General features: G+C 40.2%; 2 protein-coding genes across 3 annotated transcripts in view; both read right to left on the bottom strand.

Moving 5' to 3' along the window:
• Nucleotides 1–6,603, bottom strand: part of LOC117294326 — a 27,696-nt gene extending 21,093 nt beyond the window's left edge. Inside the window, exons 1-4 of the mRNA XM_033776686.1 lie at nucleotides 6,460–6,603; nucleotides 2,659–2,742; nucleotides 1,621–2,602; nucleotides 416–703 (exon numbers count right to left, since the gene is read on the bottom strand). Coding sequence (XP_033632577.1) covers nucleotides 416–703; nucleotides 1,621–2,602; nucleotides 2,659–2,742; nucleotides 6,460–6,603 — 1,498 coding nt within the window. The remainder of the gene's footprint in view (nucleotides 1–415; nucleotides 704–1,620; nucleotides 2,603–2,658; nucleotides 2,743–6,459) is intronic.
• Nucleotides 2,658–18,487, bottom strand: part of LOC117294565 (uroporphyrinogen-III synthase-like) — a 78,933-nt gene continuing 63,103 nt past the window's right edge. For both annotated transcript variants that reach the window (XR_004519554.1, XR_004519555.1), the window contains exons 10-11: nucleotides 6,460–6,954; nucleotides 2,658–2,742 (exon numbers count right to left, since the gene is read on the bottom strand). The gene's annotated coding sequence lies outside the window, so the exon portion shown is untranslated. The remainder of the gene's footprint in view (nucleotides 2,743–6,459; nucleotides 6,955–18,487) is intronic.

The raw sequence follows: 18,487 nt of genomic DNA, 5'->3' as shown, positions 1-18,487 counted from the left end.
GACTTCTCTTAAAATAGTCCATGAAATGCTTTACTTTTGAGAAACATTAAACAATATCAAACACAATAATGTCATGACACGGCGAAAGGTGCGGAAACAAGGGTGGGTTTTCCCGTTAATTTCTCCCGACTCCGATGACCGATTGAGCCTAAATTTTCACAGGTTTGTATATAAGTTGTGATACACGAAGTGTGGGACTTGGACAATACTGTTTACCGAAAGTGTCCAACGGCTCTAATACTATCTTTGTTGTCTTAAAGTGCAAATTTATTTATTCAGTGGTTTTTAGCTCTTCCTCTGTAACAACCAGAACCCAAATGGGCTGGTTGTCACATCATACTTGTATCTAAAGATTTACAATAAAACAAATAAATAAATAAAACTTTGCCTTTTAAACTTAAACAGATCAATTTACCGTGAATGGAAGTAGCAGTATGCCGGCTCTGGTTGTCAATAACCACCCGGAAGTTACTATCATTGGGGTCAAAGTTCACGTAGACCGGATACATGATGGAGTCTGATTGGTTCACGTGGGTCAGGCCGAGCACGTGACCAACTTCATGAACGGCGACTTGGATGAGATTTTTGCCCTGGTGCGAGTTGTAGGTCCATTGAATGTCATCATTGAATAGGATGGCCCAGTTACTGGTAGATCGGGCGAGCTCCACACTTGTGAAGTCAACGTTAAAATGCCCGCTGTTGGCTACAAATAAAATTAAAATAAAAAGATGACTTTTTATTCATCTTCACGAACAAAAAGAAACAAAACATCATATTATTTTATTTTTGTAAATTTTGATGTTTTTTTAAAAGCTTAAAACAGTGAAAACTAGGCTCATTTTCATAGAGGTTCTTAAAAGCACCGGACACCTTTGGTAATTGTCAAAGACCAGTATTCTCACTTAGTGTATCCCAACATATGCACCAAATATAAAAATCTGTGAATATTTTGGCTCAGTTAGTCATCAAATATGCAAGAGAACAATTAAAGAAAAAAAAAATCGTTGCATTTACTTTGTGACTTTCAGATGCATAATAAAACAGGCATCAGCCGAAGTCTTTTATTATTTGACTGAGAAAATACATCTTTCTCATAAAACCCCGTCACTTCAGGGGGGGGGGGGGTTGCTAACAATGTTTTATACTATCTAAAACTTTGCTTAACACTTTTGGGATAAGTTCAATTTAGCAGGGTACCAGTCAAATATGGTGCATGTGACATGGAACTATGGCTGGTCATTTCATCCCCTTTATCCACTTTTCAGGTCAGCCTAAACCCAGAAATAAAAACAGGTTTTCTGGGACCCACAGTCCGAGTTATTTCTGTGATGGGATTTTTAAAGGAACATAACAGAATTTGTTAGAAAAAAAAACTAGTCTAAGAAGATTACAGATTTACATAAAACTTACGGTATAACGATGATGATGATATTAGAAAACATCCCTTTAAATGTTTATATCTGAAATGTCATATTTCATGAGAGTTTATCGTTCAGTGAGCGTTTTATTCATTTTTTTGTCAAATTGATGTCATGCATACTTCACTGGCAGCAACTGTTGTGTTAACAACAACAAATTCTGTAATGTTCATTTAAAAAAAATCAATTAATTATTGTTTACTTACTGCTATCGATGAAAGATATATGATGTCAACCAGTAGTAAATCTCCACTCGGTTTTTCTTCAAACTTGAGCGGTAGTATCTCTGACCATCTACGGAAGGCTTGCTCGATCTGACTCCTCAAGTCCGCAGAGCTGAAATGCTGTGAGTAGTAGGCGTCAATGATACGCCAGCTAATGACATCAGAGAAGCCAATGTTGCTCGCGTTGCTGCCATTATCGTAGACGTACTGCCGTTTGTTGCGGACTCTTGCTCGGTTCTGCTGGATGCTGCTCAAGACCTCCTCGAGGCTTCTCTTACTCCGTAACATATCGAACTTGGTTACGGGTGGCGTACCAACTGTTGTCAGTGAGGATGTCTTGGGTCGTGTTGTGGTCATTAGTTCATCTTCCTCCGTGACGAAATCAGTGATGATTTCAGTCACCTCTGTGATAGATTGAGGGGTTCCACGTGAAGTGCTCGCCCGTGGAGGGCTGGTTGCTCTCGGCTTGGTCGTTCTCGTTAGAAGGCTAGACACCGAGATCGGCTCGGAGGGTTTTGAAGGGCTACGAGATAACACACTGTCCTGAGTCCGTGAGGCTCCTAGCTTGAGACTAGGTGATGACACAGTCGTCCTACCGCCATTTGTCACTAAAGTTGACTTGCTACCACTGAGCCTACCGCTGTCATTGTTGATGGTGGCTTTGAGGGTGCTTTTACCGACTGATAGCCCCAGTTTGCCTTTGATCTTAGTCGTTGATGAACCCTTCTGAAGACCCTTCTTGGTGTTGAAGCTCTCGGTGTTATCCGGAACACACACCGCGGTTGCTGCATGAACCGAAGCGTCTCGTCGTCCACGGAGCCTGTTATCCGAAGCCGGTACCGTTTCTGAAAACTTCTGGATGGCTTCCGAGAACTTTGTTCGTTCCTCAAGTTTTAAACGAATCTGAATTGGCGTCGACCTCCGCCGTGACCGTGGCCTTCTGGTTGTCGCCTCCCGCAGCTACGCGGAGATTGACGGGTGAGGGTGAGGTGGTTTTCACGGTGACTTCGTCTTACCGGCATCTTGGACCTGTCGACAAACTCCCACTTTCCTTTTGATTGGATGTAGGTCGGCATGTATCCATAACTCTGGAGAAATTTCTGAACAAACATATAAAAAGGACGATCATCAAAATTACATTTCTTCGCCAACTTTGGTCTCCTTACCGTCTTCCCCTTGACGAAAGTTACCATTCAGTGGTAATCACTTTCGCCATATTTTGTAAGTGTCTTCCTAAATTATATTTTTCGGAAATCCTCTGCATTATAATTGTAATTTGATAATTGCTTTTTACCTTGTATTTAGCTCTGTGAGATCATTATGACAATTCGGCGCTTGATAAATGTCTTTTTACTAAATTATTAATATATTTGCAAAAATTTGCTGTATTTCCAAGTAGTATTGTCTAAAGTGTAAATTACATCGGCCTATCAGCATTTTGACAGCAGAGGGCGCTCTATACATAAATAACTGTAATCCTCTTGTTGACACACCATTCTACATGATTTGCTGGTGATAGGCAGGTGAATTGAAAAGTCAAGCCCTGTGTTGGGCAAACAACCGTAGCAGGGAAACCCTTCCGGTCTTTGGGATTCTTCAATTCAGACACACGCTGGTCGTTGTCCGCACATTGTATTCTTTCAACAGGTACAGGACGGGGGACGAGTAAAGCCTGATTTGGTAATTAGGCCATGTAAGAAAAAATACCAGTTGATCGTCCGGAGTTTTTCCAAAATGAGAAGGACGAGGGCATTGTTTTGTTATTGTTCTTTCTGCCAATGGTGGCTGGCAAGTGTTTCAATTCAAACTGACCACCAATTATTCTTCGGCTTAAAGTGACCACTTACTTCATGTATGATTTGAAACTTGCATGGTGGAAATACGATACCGTAAAAGGTTTGCGGTAACACATGTAAATATAATATCTAAACGAGTTGGGGTGGTTCTGAAACGAACCGTTGGTTTCAACTCAAAACTCTTACTTTTTGTAGTTTAATGAGAAATGCACAGAACTTTTGCCTTTTGGAGAAAAACAAATGTAAAATAAAAAATAACGAAAAAAAAAATGCGGCCTCACAAAAGGATGAGGGGGAGACGACCATCTGATATAGATGAGGGCATTTTTTTATTTTTTATTTTTGTTTTTTTTTCAAATGTAGCTGGCAAGTATTTGAAAACTGCCCACAAATTCTTCAGTTGAAGTCACCACTTACTTTATGTAGTTACATAGTAAGTTTAATGAGAAACACCAGAAAATGTTGTCTTTTTGAGAAATAAAATATACTAAAAAGGGTTGCGGCCTCAAAAAAAGGATGAGGAAGGAGACGATCAACTGGTATGTTTTATTATTTGGCCTTATTGTGTGACTGCTGAGCCGGGCATGAAGGCCTTATAATCGAGGAGCTTTCTTGTGAGTTAACCAAGCGTACTCTACCAGCAAACACCAGTTAATGTCAATCTAAGATCCCCAAACAGTCTCCTTCAAAAAGAAAATTGGAATCTCGCATTGTGGGTACATGTACACATTTCAAATCAAAGTATTAATACTACCGGGTAAGCAGGGGTGGCTTAATAATAATAACACAATGTTTATTTAATGTTTACTCTGTCATTGATCGTACAATTTTTTTTTTCCAGTGGCAGATTTTGTTTACTTCGAGAAAAGCAGTTTATTGAATGGGGAACCTGCAATCAACAAGGCTTAGTGCGGACATTCTTCCTCCATGGTGAGGACAGGTGGATTTCTAAGTAACAAACGGACTGGACTTGTCAAGGTGCTATCACAAATCCCTTATTATGGACGTGTTTGAATTTCGAGGTTGAAAAATACAACATATTTTTGGGTGTGGAAGCTTTGCTTATATATAATACAGAACATTGACAGCTGCTGAGCAATCTTGAACCTAAGAGATGTTAAATTTGCATCGGGGACAAAGATTATTAATTTGGGTGTTTTTTCCTACCCATACACCGATGTGTTTTAGCATTGTATACTCAGTACTTTCCCGAGTCCTGTGAAAAAAGTAACATGCCAGTGATATTTTTTTCACAGGACTCGGGAAAGTACCGAGTATTCAGTGCTAACACACATCGGTGTATGGGTAAAATATTTTTTTTATTTTTTATAATCTTGATCCTGTTCAATGTTCACCAAGAGAGGCATTATAACAGAGTGGATTCAGGTTTATGTTATACCTCCATGGTTACAGTAAAAAAAATCGTTTTATCCGCCATCTACCATGTCTTACAAAGAGCCATTTGGCAGACAACTCCTATTAGAGTGAAAGTCGGGTTCTTTCAACTCGACTTAAGAGGCAGTGGACAACATTGGTAATTACTCAATAAATTATCAGCATAAAACTTCACTTGGTAACGAGTAATGGGGAGAGGTTGATAGTATAAAACATTGTGAGAAACGGCACCCTCTGAAGTGACGTAGTTTTCGAGAGAGAAGTAATTTTCCACGAATTTGATTTCGAGACCTCAAGTTTAGAATTTGAGGTCTCGAAATCAAGCATGTGAAAGCACACAACTTTGTATGACAAGGGTGTTTTTGTTTCATTCATATCTCGCAACTTCGACAACCAATTGAGCTCAAATTTTCACAGGTTTGTTATTTTATGCATAATGTTAAGACACACCAAGTGAGAAGACTGGTCTTTGACAATTACCAATAGTGTCCACTGTCTTTAAGTGAAGTTCGTTCTAATTTCAATCGAATAAATCCTGGCCTCTTGGAGAAAAAGTCAATTGAAGAAACCCGTTTTGTATTACAAGGGTTTTGGTTACATATAAAACGCAAATCGAAAGATTATGAAGCATACGTCGAAGACACTACTAAGACACATTTGGTAATTGTCAAAGACCAGTTTTCTCACTTGGTGTATCCCAACATCATGCATAAACTAACACATCTGTAAAAATCTGTATTTGACTGAAGTTTCAATAGAATAAAGACAGAAAACACCCTTGTTGCACACATTTTGTATCTCTTCAGATGCCTTATACTTAAGTGAGATAACATCTTTCCCACAAACGACGTTACTTTAGCGGGAGGGAGCCGTTTAAGTGTTTATGCGAACAATCATTTTTATTTAATAACTATACAAATAGTGGCCAGTGCCTTCAATGTACATGTAATATCATGCAAATTATTTGTACGTGGCTGATGAACATGAGATAATTTTTGGGGTTCCCGAAAATTTATTTTTAAGATTTCCTAATTACCATTTTTATTAGTGGATTCTTCGTTGAAAACCTCAAATGAAAGATTGTAGATTTTCTCATATCATACAAATATCTATTTATAATTCACATGAAGAGGTCAAAGAAAAGGTCATGTTCAAGCAAGTATTATCCCAATATCAAAATACAAAAGAAAATTGTTTGTTTCATGTTTGTTATTTCTGTTGACATTTTTTCTGACAAAATTTTATTTAAGCAAATAATGACCAATGTTATTAGGTAGTGTCTGATGATTCTAAAGGAATGAATGTTAATTAAATATGAATGGTCACCAAAAATATTCGTTTATTGACAGGCTTCAAAAACATTTCATATGTATGTTAAATCGTTGACTTTGGATGGGTGACATTCATTCCACTCTCCTCGCTTCCACATCAGAAACATGATCAAATTTTATACATTGTAATATTATTTTCGGTAAACATCAAATAAATGCAAAAAGGTGACGATTTAGTGAAATGACAAGCTAACCATGAGTTAACCTGGTCCTGTCATTAAAACAACTTTGCAAATGCCACGAAAAAGAAAACCCTCACTTATTTGTTCAAGGAGTTTTTTTTAATAATGCTTACCTTAGCGTCGTATTCGGAAATCTGGTATGTATCAGGTTGCGAGGTTTCCAGGAGTTCGGTTGCCTCACCAGCTTCAAGCTGCTCACTGATGGGGGAAAACTCCTCGATTGCCGGCGACTCGGATGCCGACGTTGTGGTCGGCATCCCCGTTGGTAGTGAGGTAGACACGGTCAGTATTGCCGCTAGATAGCATGTAAATAACAATGCCCCGCGTGTTGTAAGTAATACGGCACCACTTTGACCCATCAGCATGCTTGGTTGTCTTGACTGTTCACTTTAAACACAGATCCCGAAAGAATTGACGATTTGGGTGATTAGATCACAACTTGTAATAATACAAGTTCCGTGGACTGGATTGATGACTTGTTGGTACAGATAACAGCAGATAATCCGAGACGTTCGTTATAATGTGTCCTAGTTTTTTCAATGAGTGATCAGTACACTTCGTGCAGTCATCTGCCCCGAACTCTCGCGTTTCCACACGTAACACTTATCCTGCAGAGAGGGGAAACAAAAAATGCAAAGAAGATTTGAGTAACGTGACCATTTACTTGAGAAAAATGGTGAGACTTGTATTTACAGAGTGACATCAACTTGCTGCATAAACAGTCTTTATGAAGTTACCCACCTGCGAGTTTGGCAGTGCGTTTTTCTAAAGCACTACACTCGACGCTTCGGTCTCGGGGTCTGATCTGACTCAAGAATGGGGACTTGGTTTTTTACTACGAGGGCACTTGCTGGCGTGTTTAAAATAGCCAGTAATTATCTAGTGAATGATACACACAGGCACGTGGGATTTGCCCTCTCAGGGGTGGAAAAACACTTTGCCAGATGATTGGTGTGAGCATGCGTGGTAGGGGCTCTCCTGCTATACACCTCAGAGTCAGCCAATCAGAAGGGATGTCTCGGGCGTTGAATGGAACTAAAGTAAACGAAAAGCCCTCCAGGGGGAGACAGGAAGAGGTAAAAAAGACGGACCGGCAAGACGGAGGATTGCGTGCGTGCCAAACACAAACAAAAATAAATAAACACTCGGCTAATTAGCGACCAAATTAATGAGCCATGACAGAATGATATTCAAAGCGGCAAGGGGATCGGGAGGCAATGCCGGACGTTAGCCCGCTCTCAGGCTGAAGCCTTACGTTCATGAAGTCAGGGGGTAAAGAAGAGGAAACTTTCTATATTATCGTGACCTGTGTGTGAACAGGTCCGGGAGAGGAAGGCCATGTCAATCAAAATGACCTCACATGCTATCATTTCAGTACAGCACCCTTTCGACTTGAAGAATTGGTTTAGGGGACAACACGCGATAGGAATATAGCTTTGGTGTGAGTGGGTGAAACACAAACAAAATAAAACCAGGAAAACGAACACCAAAGATGGTCATAGCCTAGGAATAGGCCTTGGACTTTTGTGGAGGTATGACACACTAAAGCCAAGTTCTAACTCGAGATAAGACTATAGCTCTTTGTTTAATCCATCCCTGGACTTCCTGCAGGCACGATTTGTACACAAAACACGACGAAAGAACAACCAGTAAGCTTTCAGACTTAAATTAAACAATGATGCTCGAAATGAAAGTGTGCATTCTTGGTGGATTGCGCAACACTGGACGCAGAGCATGTGACTACCAAAGCGTAAGAAATAACATCTTAAAGATGCGTCATAAAACAATGTCTGGCTTAGAGATATGACAACTCCACCGTGACAAGGCAAATATCAAACAATTTACCAAGGCCATGTCTTAGAAAGGAAGAACAAATGGTGAAGGAACCGAAGCTGCAAATACAAACAAATCATTTTCGTTTTCACGTAAGCAATTTCTTCCAGATGGAGGGGTTTCAAAATGTTCAGCTCGTGAAAACAAAGAAATGTATTGATAAATGTAAACAAAGGTACCACTTATTTATTCAATAACATTGAGTCCCCACATCTTATTATCATTTGTTTTTACTTCTACCATTTCGCTACACAACTAGACATGTAGATATATGTATTAATAAAGCGAAGTCTGATACCATAAGGGGCCAAGTTTGTAGAAACTTTATATTCAGAGAGAAGATTTTGAAAATATTATATGGAAAAATATATTTTTGAGATATTATTTTGGAGAACAGTCCTATTTTCGTTTCATCGAAAAAACCATATAATAACAAATGTGTTTGGATTTTGAGTCCCAGGGGATCTGACCCTATTGTTCGTCAATATGACCAGGAATTTGTGTTGAACTGACGCAGAATTTGAGTTAAAATAAAAATAAAAATGTTGAACCGGTTTCCGGGTCAGCCTCCTAGAGAAGTAGGTCCGGTTCCATTGAATCCGGAATCGGGTCAAAAATCCAGGGAGTTTTTGAAAGTGAAATAAGAACATCTTTAAACAATCAAATATAGACTGGTACCGTCCAGACAATCCAGCATACCTTCGGTGATCATGGTGATGACACATGGAACCCAACCCCTCCTAACTGTATAAATACGTCATCAATGCCAATGGCGCAGTACTTTTCAAATTTGTTTTTCTTCGATTTCAAAAAAGTGAATCCTTAAAAAAAATCAGGATCATTTTCGAGGATGGCAATTCGCTACTACAGAAAAAAACTTTCTGTTTTTCCAGAGCATAACAGCGCGAGGCTGTTACAGAAAAGCCATGTATGTTAAGTCATTGAGCAAGCACTTACCCGGCATATACCGTCACCGGGCCAGAAAAGACGGTCAACAAGTCATGTCAAGGTGTCCAAACATTTGATGGGCCATATAACAGGCAGGTTAGGTTGTTTGCTCGACTTAGTGGGCACGGTACATATTTGAGGTACGGCATGAGAGGGTTATTTTTGGAGAGATTGCCAGGTGTTTGGTACGGGGGTCGTGGCGAACGTCTTGACTCCAGCACGTGCCGTCAAAACAAAATGATACAATTTTTTTTTTATAAATCAAAGTGTAGAATTAGCAAGTATTGGAGCAAGTATTAACGAGTATTGGAGAGCTGTTGAAAGTATAAAACATTGTGAGAGACGGCCCCCTCAGAAGTAACGTAGTTTTCGAGAAGGAAGTAATTTCACGAATTTGATTCCGAGACCCCAGATTTAGAACTTGAGGTCTCGAAATCAAACATCTAAACGCACACAACTTCGTGTGACGAGGGCGTTTTTTCTTTCATTATTACATGTATACATCTCGCAACTTCGATGACCGATTGAGCTCAAATTGTCACAGGTTTGTTATTTTATGCAAAAGTTGAGATACACCAACTGTGAAGGCTATTCTTTGACAGTTACCAAAAGTGTCCACTGCCTTTAATAAAAAGTGTTTTACACAGCGTCTTTACATGAACAATAATTAGACACCAACCATTGGGGAAAGTCAACTGTCTCTTTTGTTCGAATGTACAAGGAGTCAATCTCGCTGGCAAGGTAACCGATCGATTTCCAGCAATTACTAATTGTGAACGCTTCAAGGTTTTTTACAATAATCCATTCCCTCATATAGGATCTGTCCTTAAAAAAAATGTATTCAACCTTCGTTTGAAATCGCGATTGGGAATAGACAAAACCAAAGTTGAGAAAGACTTTGTGTTTAAATTGGGCAGGGTTTTGTTTCACATTGGTGATGATTTAATTACTACGTCTAAAAATGTACTCACTTAAAGACACTTCTCACTTGCTGTATCTCAACATATGCTTAAAATAACAAACCTGTGAATATTTTAGCTCAATCGGTCGTCGAGTTTGCGAGATAATAATGAAAGGAAAAAACACTCTTGTCACACGAAGTTGTGTGCTTTCTGATGCTTGATTTCGAGACCTCAAATTCTAAACTTGAGGTCTCGAAATCAAATTCGTGGAAAATTACTTCTTTCCTCAAAACTACGTCACTTCAGAAGGAGCTGTTTCTCACAATGTTTTATACCGTCAACATCTCCCCATTATGCGAGCATTTCCCCATGAGAAGTCCACTGCCTTCAACACAGTGGCTGAAAAATTTTAATAGAAAGGGGGAAAAGTAACACCAAGTAATAATTTTTGGTTTTACCCTTGCACCTGTGTATTCTGCACTTTCCCAAGGTATGTGAGAAAACAATCAAAGTGATATTACTCAAGTGTGATTCGAACCCACAGCCTTTGCAATTCTAGAGCAGTGTCTTACCAACTAGACCACTGAGATTGCCCAGTAGCTGGAGGTGAGGCAGTTCGAATCATTTAAGCAGCGAGTAACTCATAGTGCTAAGGGGGGTGCGTGACAAGACAAGGACAACAATCCCCGCATCATCCCTCGTTAATTATTCAAGGGATGAGCCCACTAGACGCCAATGTAAGAGCTTTGATGGGCCGGCAAAATATCGACTGATTGACTTCTCATCAACAGTCACTTATCAAAGGAGTTGTAGGCCTATATGGTATGAATTTGTTGTCAGTTGGTATTCCTCCATGGTTTGATTATCACTGCATAAAACCATCACAGAACAGAAAAACATCCACTGAAGATGAGCAGAATATACTACTCGAAACGTCGAGACTATACACCGGCTGTTTTTTAGAGCCAACACTCCAACAAAAGAGATGTACACATGGTTGTACCTGCAAGTTTACTATTTATTTATAGGTTATTCCTTTATATGTACATTATGTCAGCTGGTTTATCATCGAATTCGAAGAAAACCGTCACAGAACTGCGTTCCTGTGACTTGTTAAAAATGGTTGTAAAAATAGGGGGGGGTAGTAAGTTGTTTGACGTTTCGATCTTAAAGTTGGATTCAGTGTATACAAGAATCTCTGATGTACGTTTCCATTCCATTCTATACGATTCTATTGAAGTGGTTGGACTGCAGGACTTGCAATCACAAGGTTATGGGTTTGAATCCTACCAAGCCAACCGCTGACTTCACAATGGCGAGAATAAGTATTGTCGTCCAGTTACTTTAATCACAATTTCTTGCTTTGTTCAATTCATAATCGTAGATTGATTGAATAGGAGAGATTGGCTGTTGCCAGCTTGGTGTTTATACCCCCGTGTGTTGGGGAGTTTGCTGAATTCCCTTGATGGGAAGAGTATCTTATCAAACAAACGCACGCATATAAATAATATTTAGTGTGATGCGAAATGCAGTCTTGCATCAATTCAAAAGGCATACAAACGTACACACGTCAAGGCCGAATGTTTCAAACTGTTGATTAGTTGTGGGGTTAACCAGGGGTGCAAGCAATTAACACACACTACTAGGACCAGCTAAAGGGGTGAGGCAAACATTTGGTTTACAGAGTTTGCAGCCCAACAACTCCGGCGATACCTTTGTTTGATCAACAATGCCGTCGTTTTGCTTGATGTTGCCGGCCTCAATTCGTCTCTAGAACGGCGGAAAATCGCCAGGGCCTTGCTCGCTCGGCTGGCCTAAAAAGTTGTAAAAAGGAACCACGGTTCGCTACAACGCACAAGTAGCATCGAATGACGCAATAATCACACAGTACCTTCGTGGGTTAGCTCATTACATGCAGTTCGTAACACAGTTTTTTTATGAGTTTGTTAAGGATGGGCTGCCTCCGCAAAAGGAAAACAGAAAAAGAACCCGCAAATCGGAGAGCGAATTGTGCTAAGTCAAATGACACGGTGGCTTACGGGTGGTTTGTTTATGAGTTAATACTAATAACCTCGTGCGGATACAAGTTTTGTGTTTTTCATTTCATTAAGTTTAATCAGCTGAACTCAATTGTAGAATTTGTCTGATAATTGCAAATCATTTCGTTGGAAACATCTATAAATCAGTCCACCGAAAATGACACTGCGTTACTATAGTTCAGTGAGTAATTGACAACCGACTTACCTAAGTAATTTCTTGGGTAGATGTAAATAAAAAATCCACGATGCATCGAAGGTTGAAGTGATGCCAGAATTATATAAATCTATGGTGAAAGTTCACGAGATGAGAGGCTTGCAAGTAAAGCTTGCCAACGGGGAAAGGTGAGCCCAAACCCCGGGGAAGGTTTATGGATGCGTCCGCTCCGAACTAAAATCCTCGGTAATGTGCCGGCCGTACACACACCGGACCCCTCTCTCTCTCCCCAAAGGATTATAAACAGAACCGGATCGATGTTCCCTCACAATCTAAAATACATCGATGCTCTCTAACAAAGCAGCTTTAGGGGTTGCTATTCTTAAGTTGACGTTCGTTATTTAAAATAGGCAAAAGTCAACCACTGGAGTGTTCCTTGTTTGGTGTTTGGCACATAGTATACGAAATGAGGAGCAGAACTTTTATACGATTAGCCGCAGAGAGAATGGGCACAACTTTAGTTTGCGTTGACGGCGTACTACCCCGTACGCACTCTTACGACATCGGTTAATTGACAATTCAAATATCAGCATGACCGTGTAAATATTTAAGGATTGCATTTAATGGGGACCTTTTTTTAGCGGGTAATGGAAATAGAATTTTTATGTTTGCACGCGAATCCGTATTACCAAGAGATTGCAAGCTCTCGACGGCGTCTGAGAAAATATAAGGATCAATAGAAAATGCTGGTTTGTTTTTTTGTTGTTGGTTTAGTTTTGTTACGCATTTAAAACAACCAAGGCAAGACACACACTTCTTTTCAAATTGAGTATTTTGTTTTCCTTTCTGGTTAGCATACAAGTCCTAGTTCCTTACCACGGTGTAATCCTGTGGGCACACAACCATCAGAGATTGCCAAAGAGAGAAAAAAACCAACGATCGATTGGGTCGACCCTTCACACGCAGGTGTCTTGCTACCGAGATACGCAACAAAACCATGTCTGAAAACGTGTGGTAGCTAGCTGGTCATTTAAAAAAAAACTAATAATTGTCCGTCAATTTAAAGGCGGTGGACACAATTAGTAATTACTCAAAATAATTATTAGCATAAAACATTAATTGGTAACAAGTAATGGAGAGCTGTTGATAGTAAAAAACATTGTGGGAAACGGCTCCATCTTAAGTAACTTAGTTTTCGAGAAAGAAGTAATTTTCCACAAATTTGATTTACATTTAGAACCTCAGATTTAGAACTTGAGGTCTCGAAATCAACAATTTAAACGCACACAATTTCGTGTGACAAGGGTAATTTTTCTTTCATTATTATCTCGCAACTTCGAGGACCGATTGAGCTCAAATTTTCACAGGTTTGTTATTTTATACACCAAAAGAGAAGCACGGTCTTATACAATTACCAATAGTGTCCAATGTCTGTAAACACTCTAAATCATTTGAATCACCCCATGTTAGAAAAGTTAAATAATTGTAGTATCAAACGGTATATGTGTCCGCATATCTGAGGTGGGCACCTGCCCCACCCTAACCCCAATTTACGGTCTAGCTGTAGCCCTTGACGTAGCCACCATGCCAGACACGATCTTTGAATCAAGATAGGGTACATACTTGTCTATAAATTGGCAAAACTGCAGCTCATGTTACACCAATATCTCCAGGTAACCAATCAGACACCTGTTAAACATCCGTCAATTAGCGTCAACCTTCAAAATCCCTCTTAATAATAAAGCGGATCACCAATACACAACCAACAAAGCTGTAGGGGAAAAGCCTCAAAGTACATAAGCACCAAGCATTCATACTGATCATTTTAACATTGACTTGTTAAGTGTCCAAACATCGACACCCTCGGTTCCCCTCATGATGACCTGTACGCGTTTTGGCTCATAGGACTGAGATGGGAAGTCGCTAAGCCGATTGCAGAGGAGATTAACGTCCAGCCCCCGCACCGACTTAACAGGAGATTATCCCACGTTAGTTCTAATTGGTCAACGCGAACATATTACGCAAAGATAAAGCAAGGATGACTTATAACAATTAATTGCAATTTTATTTGTCGAGTAGAAGATTTAATAAATGCTGTTGAAGTTTAAAGACAATATAATGTGTAAATTTGTTTCGATTTTGCTTCTGACTTTTATCAAATTCGGCAACGCTCCAATCCTCGACGAACATTTCTTTGCTAAACCGGCCAGTGAAATTTACCGTTGAGTGCACACAGTGGGGACGGTTACAGATTTTGTTGCGGTAGTTCTGGTATACAATCAAAATATTGTAAACATATATTTGAGACAGAAATATTCCGCATAATGATAACAACAAGAGAGTAACTCTTTCTAACTCAAGATAAGACTAGTCTTAACTCTTTGTGAAATCCAACCCTGCCTCAGGAGTACCACTATATAACCAACAGAGGAATGAAAATCTATATATTATAACAAACTAATAAAACTAACTATACAATTCGCAATACCCCATGGTTCATCGTGCGCACACTCTTAACAACCCCAGGTCAAAGCTGACACAGATACCCGGATCACCAAGATACCCGGAGTTTACCAAGATGCCTAGTCCAATGGTGCCTGATCCATTTCTGGATCAGTATGCCCTGGAATAAAAAAAAACTACATGACGCTGATCGCTGATGAAACACCGACTCGGAGTCCGAGTCAAAATTCACATTATTTGGCTTGGTTTCGGGTCAGCCTGAAATATTACCCCCCCCCCCCCCCCTCTGCGACCCATAATCCGTTTCCATTCTGAGCCGGAAGTTGTTTTAGTCTAGTAAAAATCAAACAACACTGATTCTCGTACAGGAATGTTATTTTTGAGATGAGGGCAAGCCGTTTTCAATTTACAAAGGGCACTTCCATTTGGAACAGTGTGTTGGACATTGCAGGGGAACCAATACCAAGAACAAGGGGCAACGGAATTGTCTCTGCCTTCGTTTAATGACAGGCCTGTCGTAAGAACCCCAATGGAAATTAGTCTAATTGGCTTTTTGGGCTGTATTTTTATCTGATTTTTTATTAAAGACAGTGGACACTATTGGTAATTGTCAAAGACCAGTCTTCTCTTTTGGTGTATCACAACATATGCATAAAATAACAAACCTGTGAAAATTTGAGCTCAATCGGTCATCGAACTTAATAGCGAGATAATAATGAGAGGAAAAAACACCCTTGTCACACGAAGTTGTGTGCATTTAGATGGTTGATTTCGAGACCTCAAGTTCTAAATCTGTGGTCTCGAAATCAAATTCGTGGAAAATTACTTCTTTCTCGAAAACTATGGCACTTCAGAGGGAGCTGTTTCTCACAATGTTTTTATACCACCAACCTCTCCCCATTACTCATCACCAAGAAAGGTTTTATGCTAATAATTATTTTGAGTAACTACCAATAGTGTCCACTGCCTTTAAGAAAGAGTGACGTGATTCCTAAACCAATGTTAGCCTAAAGCCAACGATGAGGCACTTCACTATCGCCAAGTCATTGGGGATTCTTGGATGGGTGTAATTCGGGGTGTATATTTGGGACCGTCGGGGGCAGGGCACTTAACGATAACGGTATGTAAGTTATGCCTAAACAATACATAAAATCCCCTTTACTGCTGTGAGAATGACTGGCTTTGTTTGTCTATCTGTCTGATTACGACTGGACATACCTGTGCGATCAATGACAAAATCCACACCATAAAGAAATATTGTGACTGTTGTTGTTACGGTTTGGGAACTGCAAGCGTTCCTTTAGAACGGTTTATTGAATGAAACGAAAACAGCTCTGAAGCGAACATCTTGCTTAACAACTCGACGTTTCGTTCTCTCTGTCTTCGGTCACAAGTTCTCAAACTGATTGCACGGTTCAAGAGGGTATGTGGTTTATATAGTGTGTCTACAAGCCTATACGAGAACGTTCTTTTATGGGAATCAGGCAACTTGGGGCGCACACTTTAAGTGCATAAACTCAAAGTTAAACGCTCGAATTTCTTAATATCTTCGGCAGTGTTTGAAGCGGTCGAGGTCACCAGACTTAAGTTCTTAAGGCTATAGTCAACGGAGTGTGGGTTCGATTCACGGTCATGACACTTGTGTCCTTGGGCAAGACACTGCACCATAATTGCTTCTCCCACAAACCAGGTTTTATTGTAAATGGTAGTATGCCGGGTGAGATGGTGTTGGATTAACCCCTTATCAATAATATAAGCAGATCGGGGTCGTGTGTTTCCCAGTTTGATTAGAAAGTTTGAGAAACATGGATTATAATGCTGTTGAGCACCTTGACGTATAGCTTAGGATATGTGCACTATAATGCCTAGCAGTTTGCGGCGATCGTATTAATAATAGTGGCTTCTTATATAGGGCTCATATGCGTCACTCAGTAATGACGCTCAAGGCGTTAATAGACCTTTACCATGCTGTCACCATCTTGGTCATGTTCCCTGTTACCATAACAGTATTGAATGCTAACATTCATTCCACAAACAGGGCACCAGACTATTACTCCGTCCAGCCTCAGTTTGGTTACAATGAGTTGTAATGGAGTAAAATCAAGATGGCCACTCCGTGATAAAAGGTCTATATCGTACCTGCTACAAGTTTTGCAGCTTATCTCTCACCCTTTTTTGGAGGACCAATGTACATTTTTAAAACTTTCTGCTCCGTGAATGTTGGCAGAATTCCTTAAACCATAAAGCTACGCATGGGCATAGTCCCACTGCCTAGTGGCCCAACACGGCACCGCATTACATCTGCATGATCAGGCCCTTTGCCACCAGACTCGCTACAAAGCGACAAAAAGGGTCAGTGTCCATCTTCTGCCTCCGATTCTTTTATCCAAACCCAAGGCCTTTGCAGGAATTAACGCAGCTTGAGTTGCATCAGCCAAGCGAGCTCATTAAAAACTTCCCCAACCCGTTCCCACTTGTTTTCCCCACCACCATAACATCAGACTGAAACTCACCTGAAATCGAATGCATGCATGCCTGGTACATCAACAAGAGAAATTTTTTGTCATTTTTAAGACAGTTTCTCAGAGGGTGTGGTTGAAGGAAACTGTACTGAGTTTTGCTGGCGCTGTGCGAAGAACAAAATCGAAGATGTGATCGATTTCCATTCACCGTATACAGACTTTTTCTTAACCTGTTATCGTGTGGTTATAAAACAACCATAGACTTCACAAAATAAGAAAGTCAAGGGGGAATTGCGGATATTAGGCGGAGAAGTTGGGTTTTTAATTATGTGATTAGGACTTCTTAATTATTGTGGCAGTTACTGACAAGACTTCGTTGCAAGTCTAGTACGGGTGACCGCGGGTGGGCTGGCTGAGCGGTTGGGTGGCATGGGTGCTGAGACTCGACGTGTATGACAAGCGCTAAGACAAGAGCACCAGACTAAAGCTCTGGTGTTTTTAGACAGCAGAGGGTGGGTTCGAGTCCCGGTTGTGGCACTCGTGTCCTTAGTCAACATACTTGTCCTAATTGCTTTGCCCTTCGGATGGGACATTAAGCCGTAGGTCCCGCATATGCTAGGATTGGAAGCGCGAGTAAAATAACCCAGACCACTTATCACGGAAGAGAGGGGTTAACCCCAGTGTTTCTGGTTCACAGCGAGCACCCTTGTTTACAGGTTTCCCCAGGCTTGCGAGCGACAGTGATTGAGTTACTATGACACATCATTAGTTTCATTATACTAGATAGAATAGTAATCAACTTTGGTATAATTACATGCCCAGTGGTATACGATCTCCTAAACATGTACTTTATTAGGATAGTAAGTTACTTCAACTGGATTTAAATTCACATATCCCAGAGAAAGAAAAAAAATTGAACAAACAGTTCGGTTATCGTCGTGTGTTTTGATTTCTCGATTTTCTCTTAAAGGCTTACAATGAATTATTAAGTGATATTTGTAAAATGCACATTCTTGTTGTTCATGGCTCCACCTACGTGGGCTAAGCCCCTCCACAGGAGCACCCCTGGTATGCCAACTATTCCGCTATCGATTATATTTAATTGATAGAATATCGATGCTAGATGCACTTATCTTATAAAATGGCCAGGGGTTTAGATATACAAAATGAAAACAAATTTACTTGCTTTTTCTGTTTTGTTTCCTTTTGGGCTTTTCCTTTTGTCAGTGGACAACAATGTCCACTCACCGATTTCCGATTTTCAGGTCTGATGCTCATTTATAGAAAGGGCAAGGGCACCAAGGCATCTTCCCTAGTACAGGGTGCACCTCTGAGGAACC

Source organism: Asterias rubens, chromosome 9 (genome assembly GCF_902459465.1).
Source record: "Asterias rubens chromosome 9, eAstRub1.3, whole genome shotgun sequence".
NCBI classification, from domain to species: domain Eukaryota; kingdom Metazoa; phylum Echinodermata; class Asteroidea; order Forcipulatida; family Asteriidae; genus Asterias; species Asterias rubens.
Note: the sequence above shows the minus strand (reverse complement) of the source record. Positions and strands in the feature narration are given on the sequence as shown.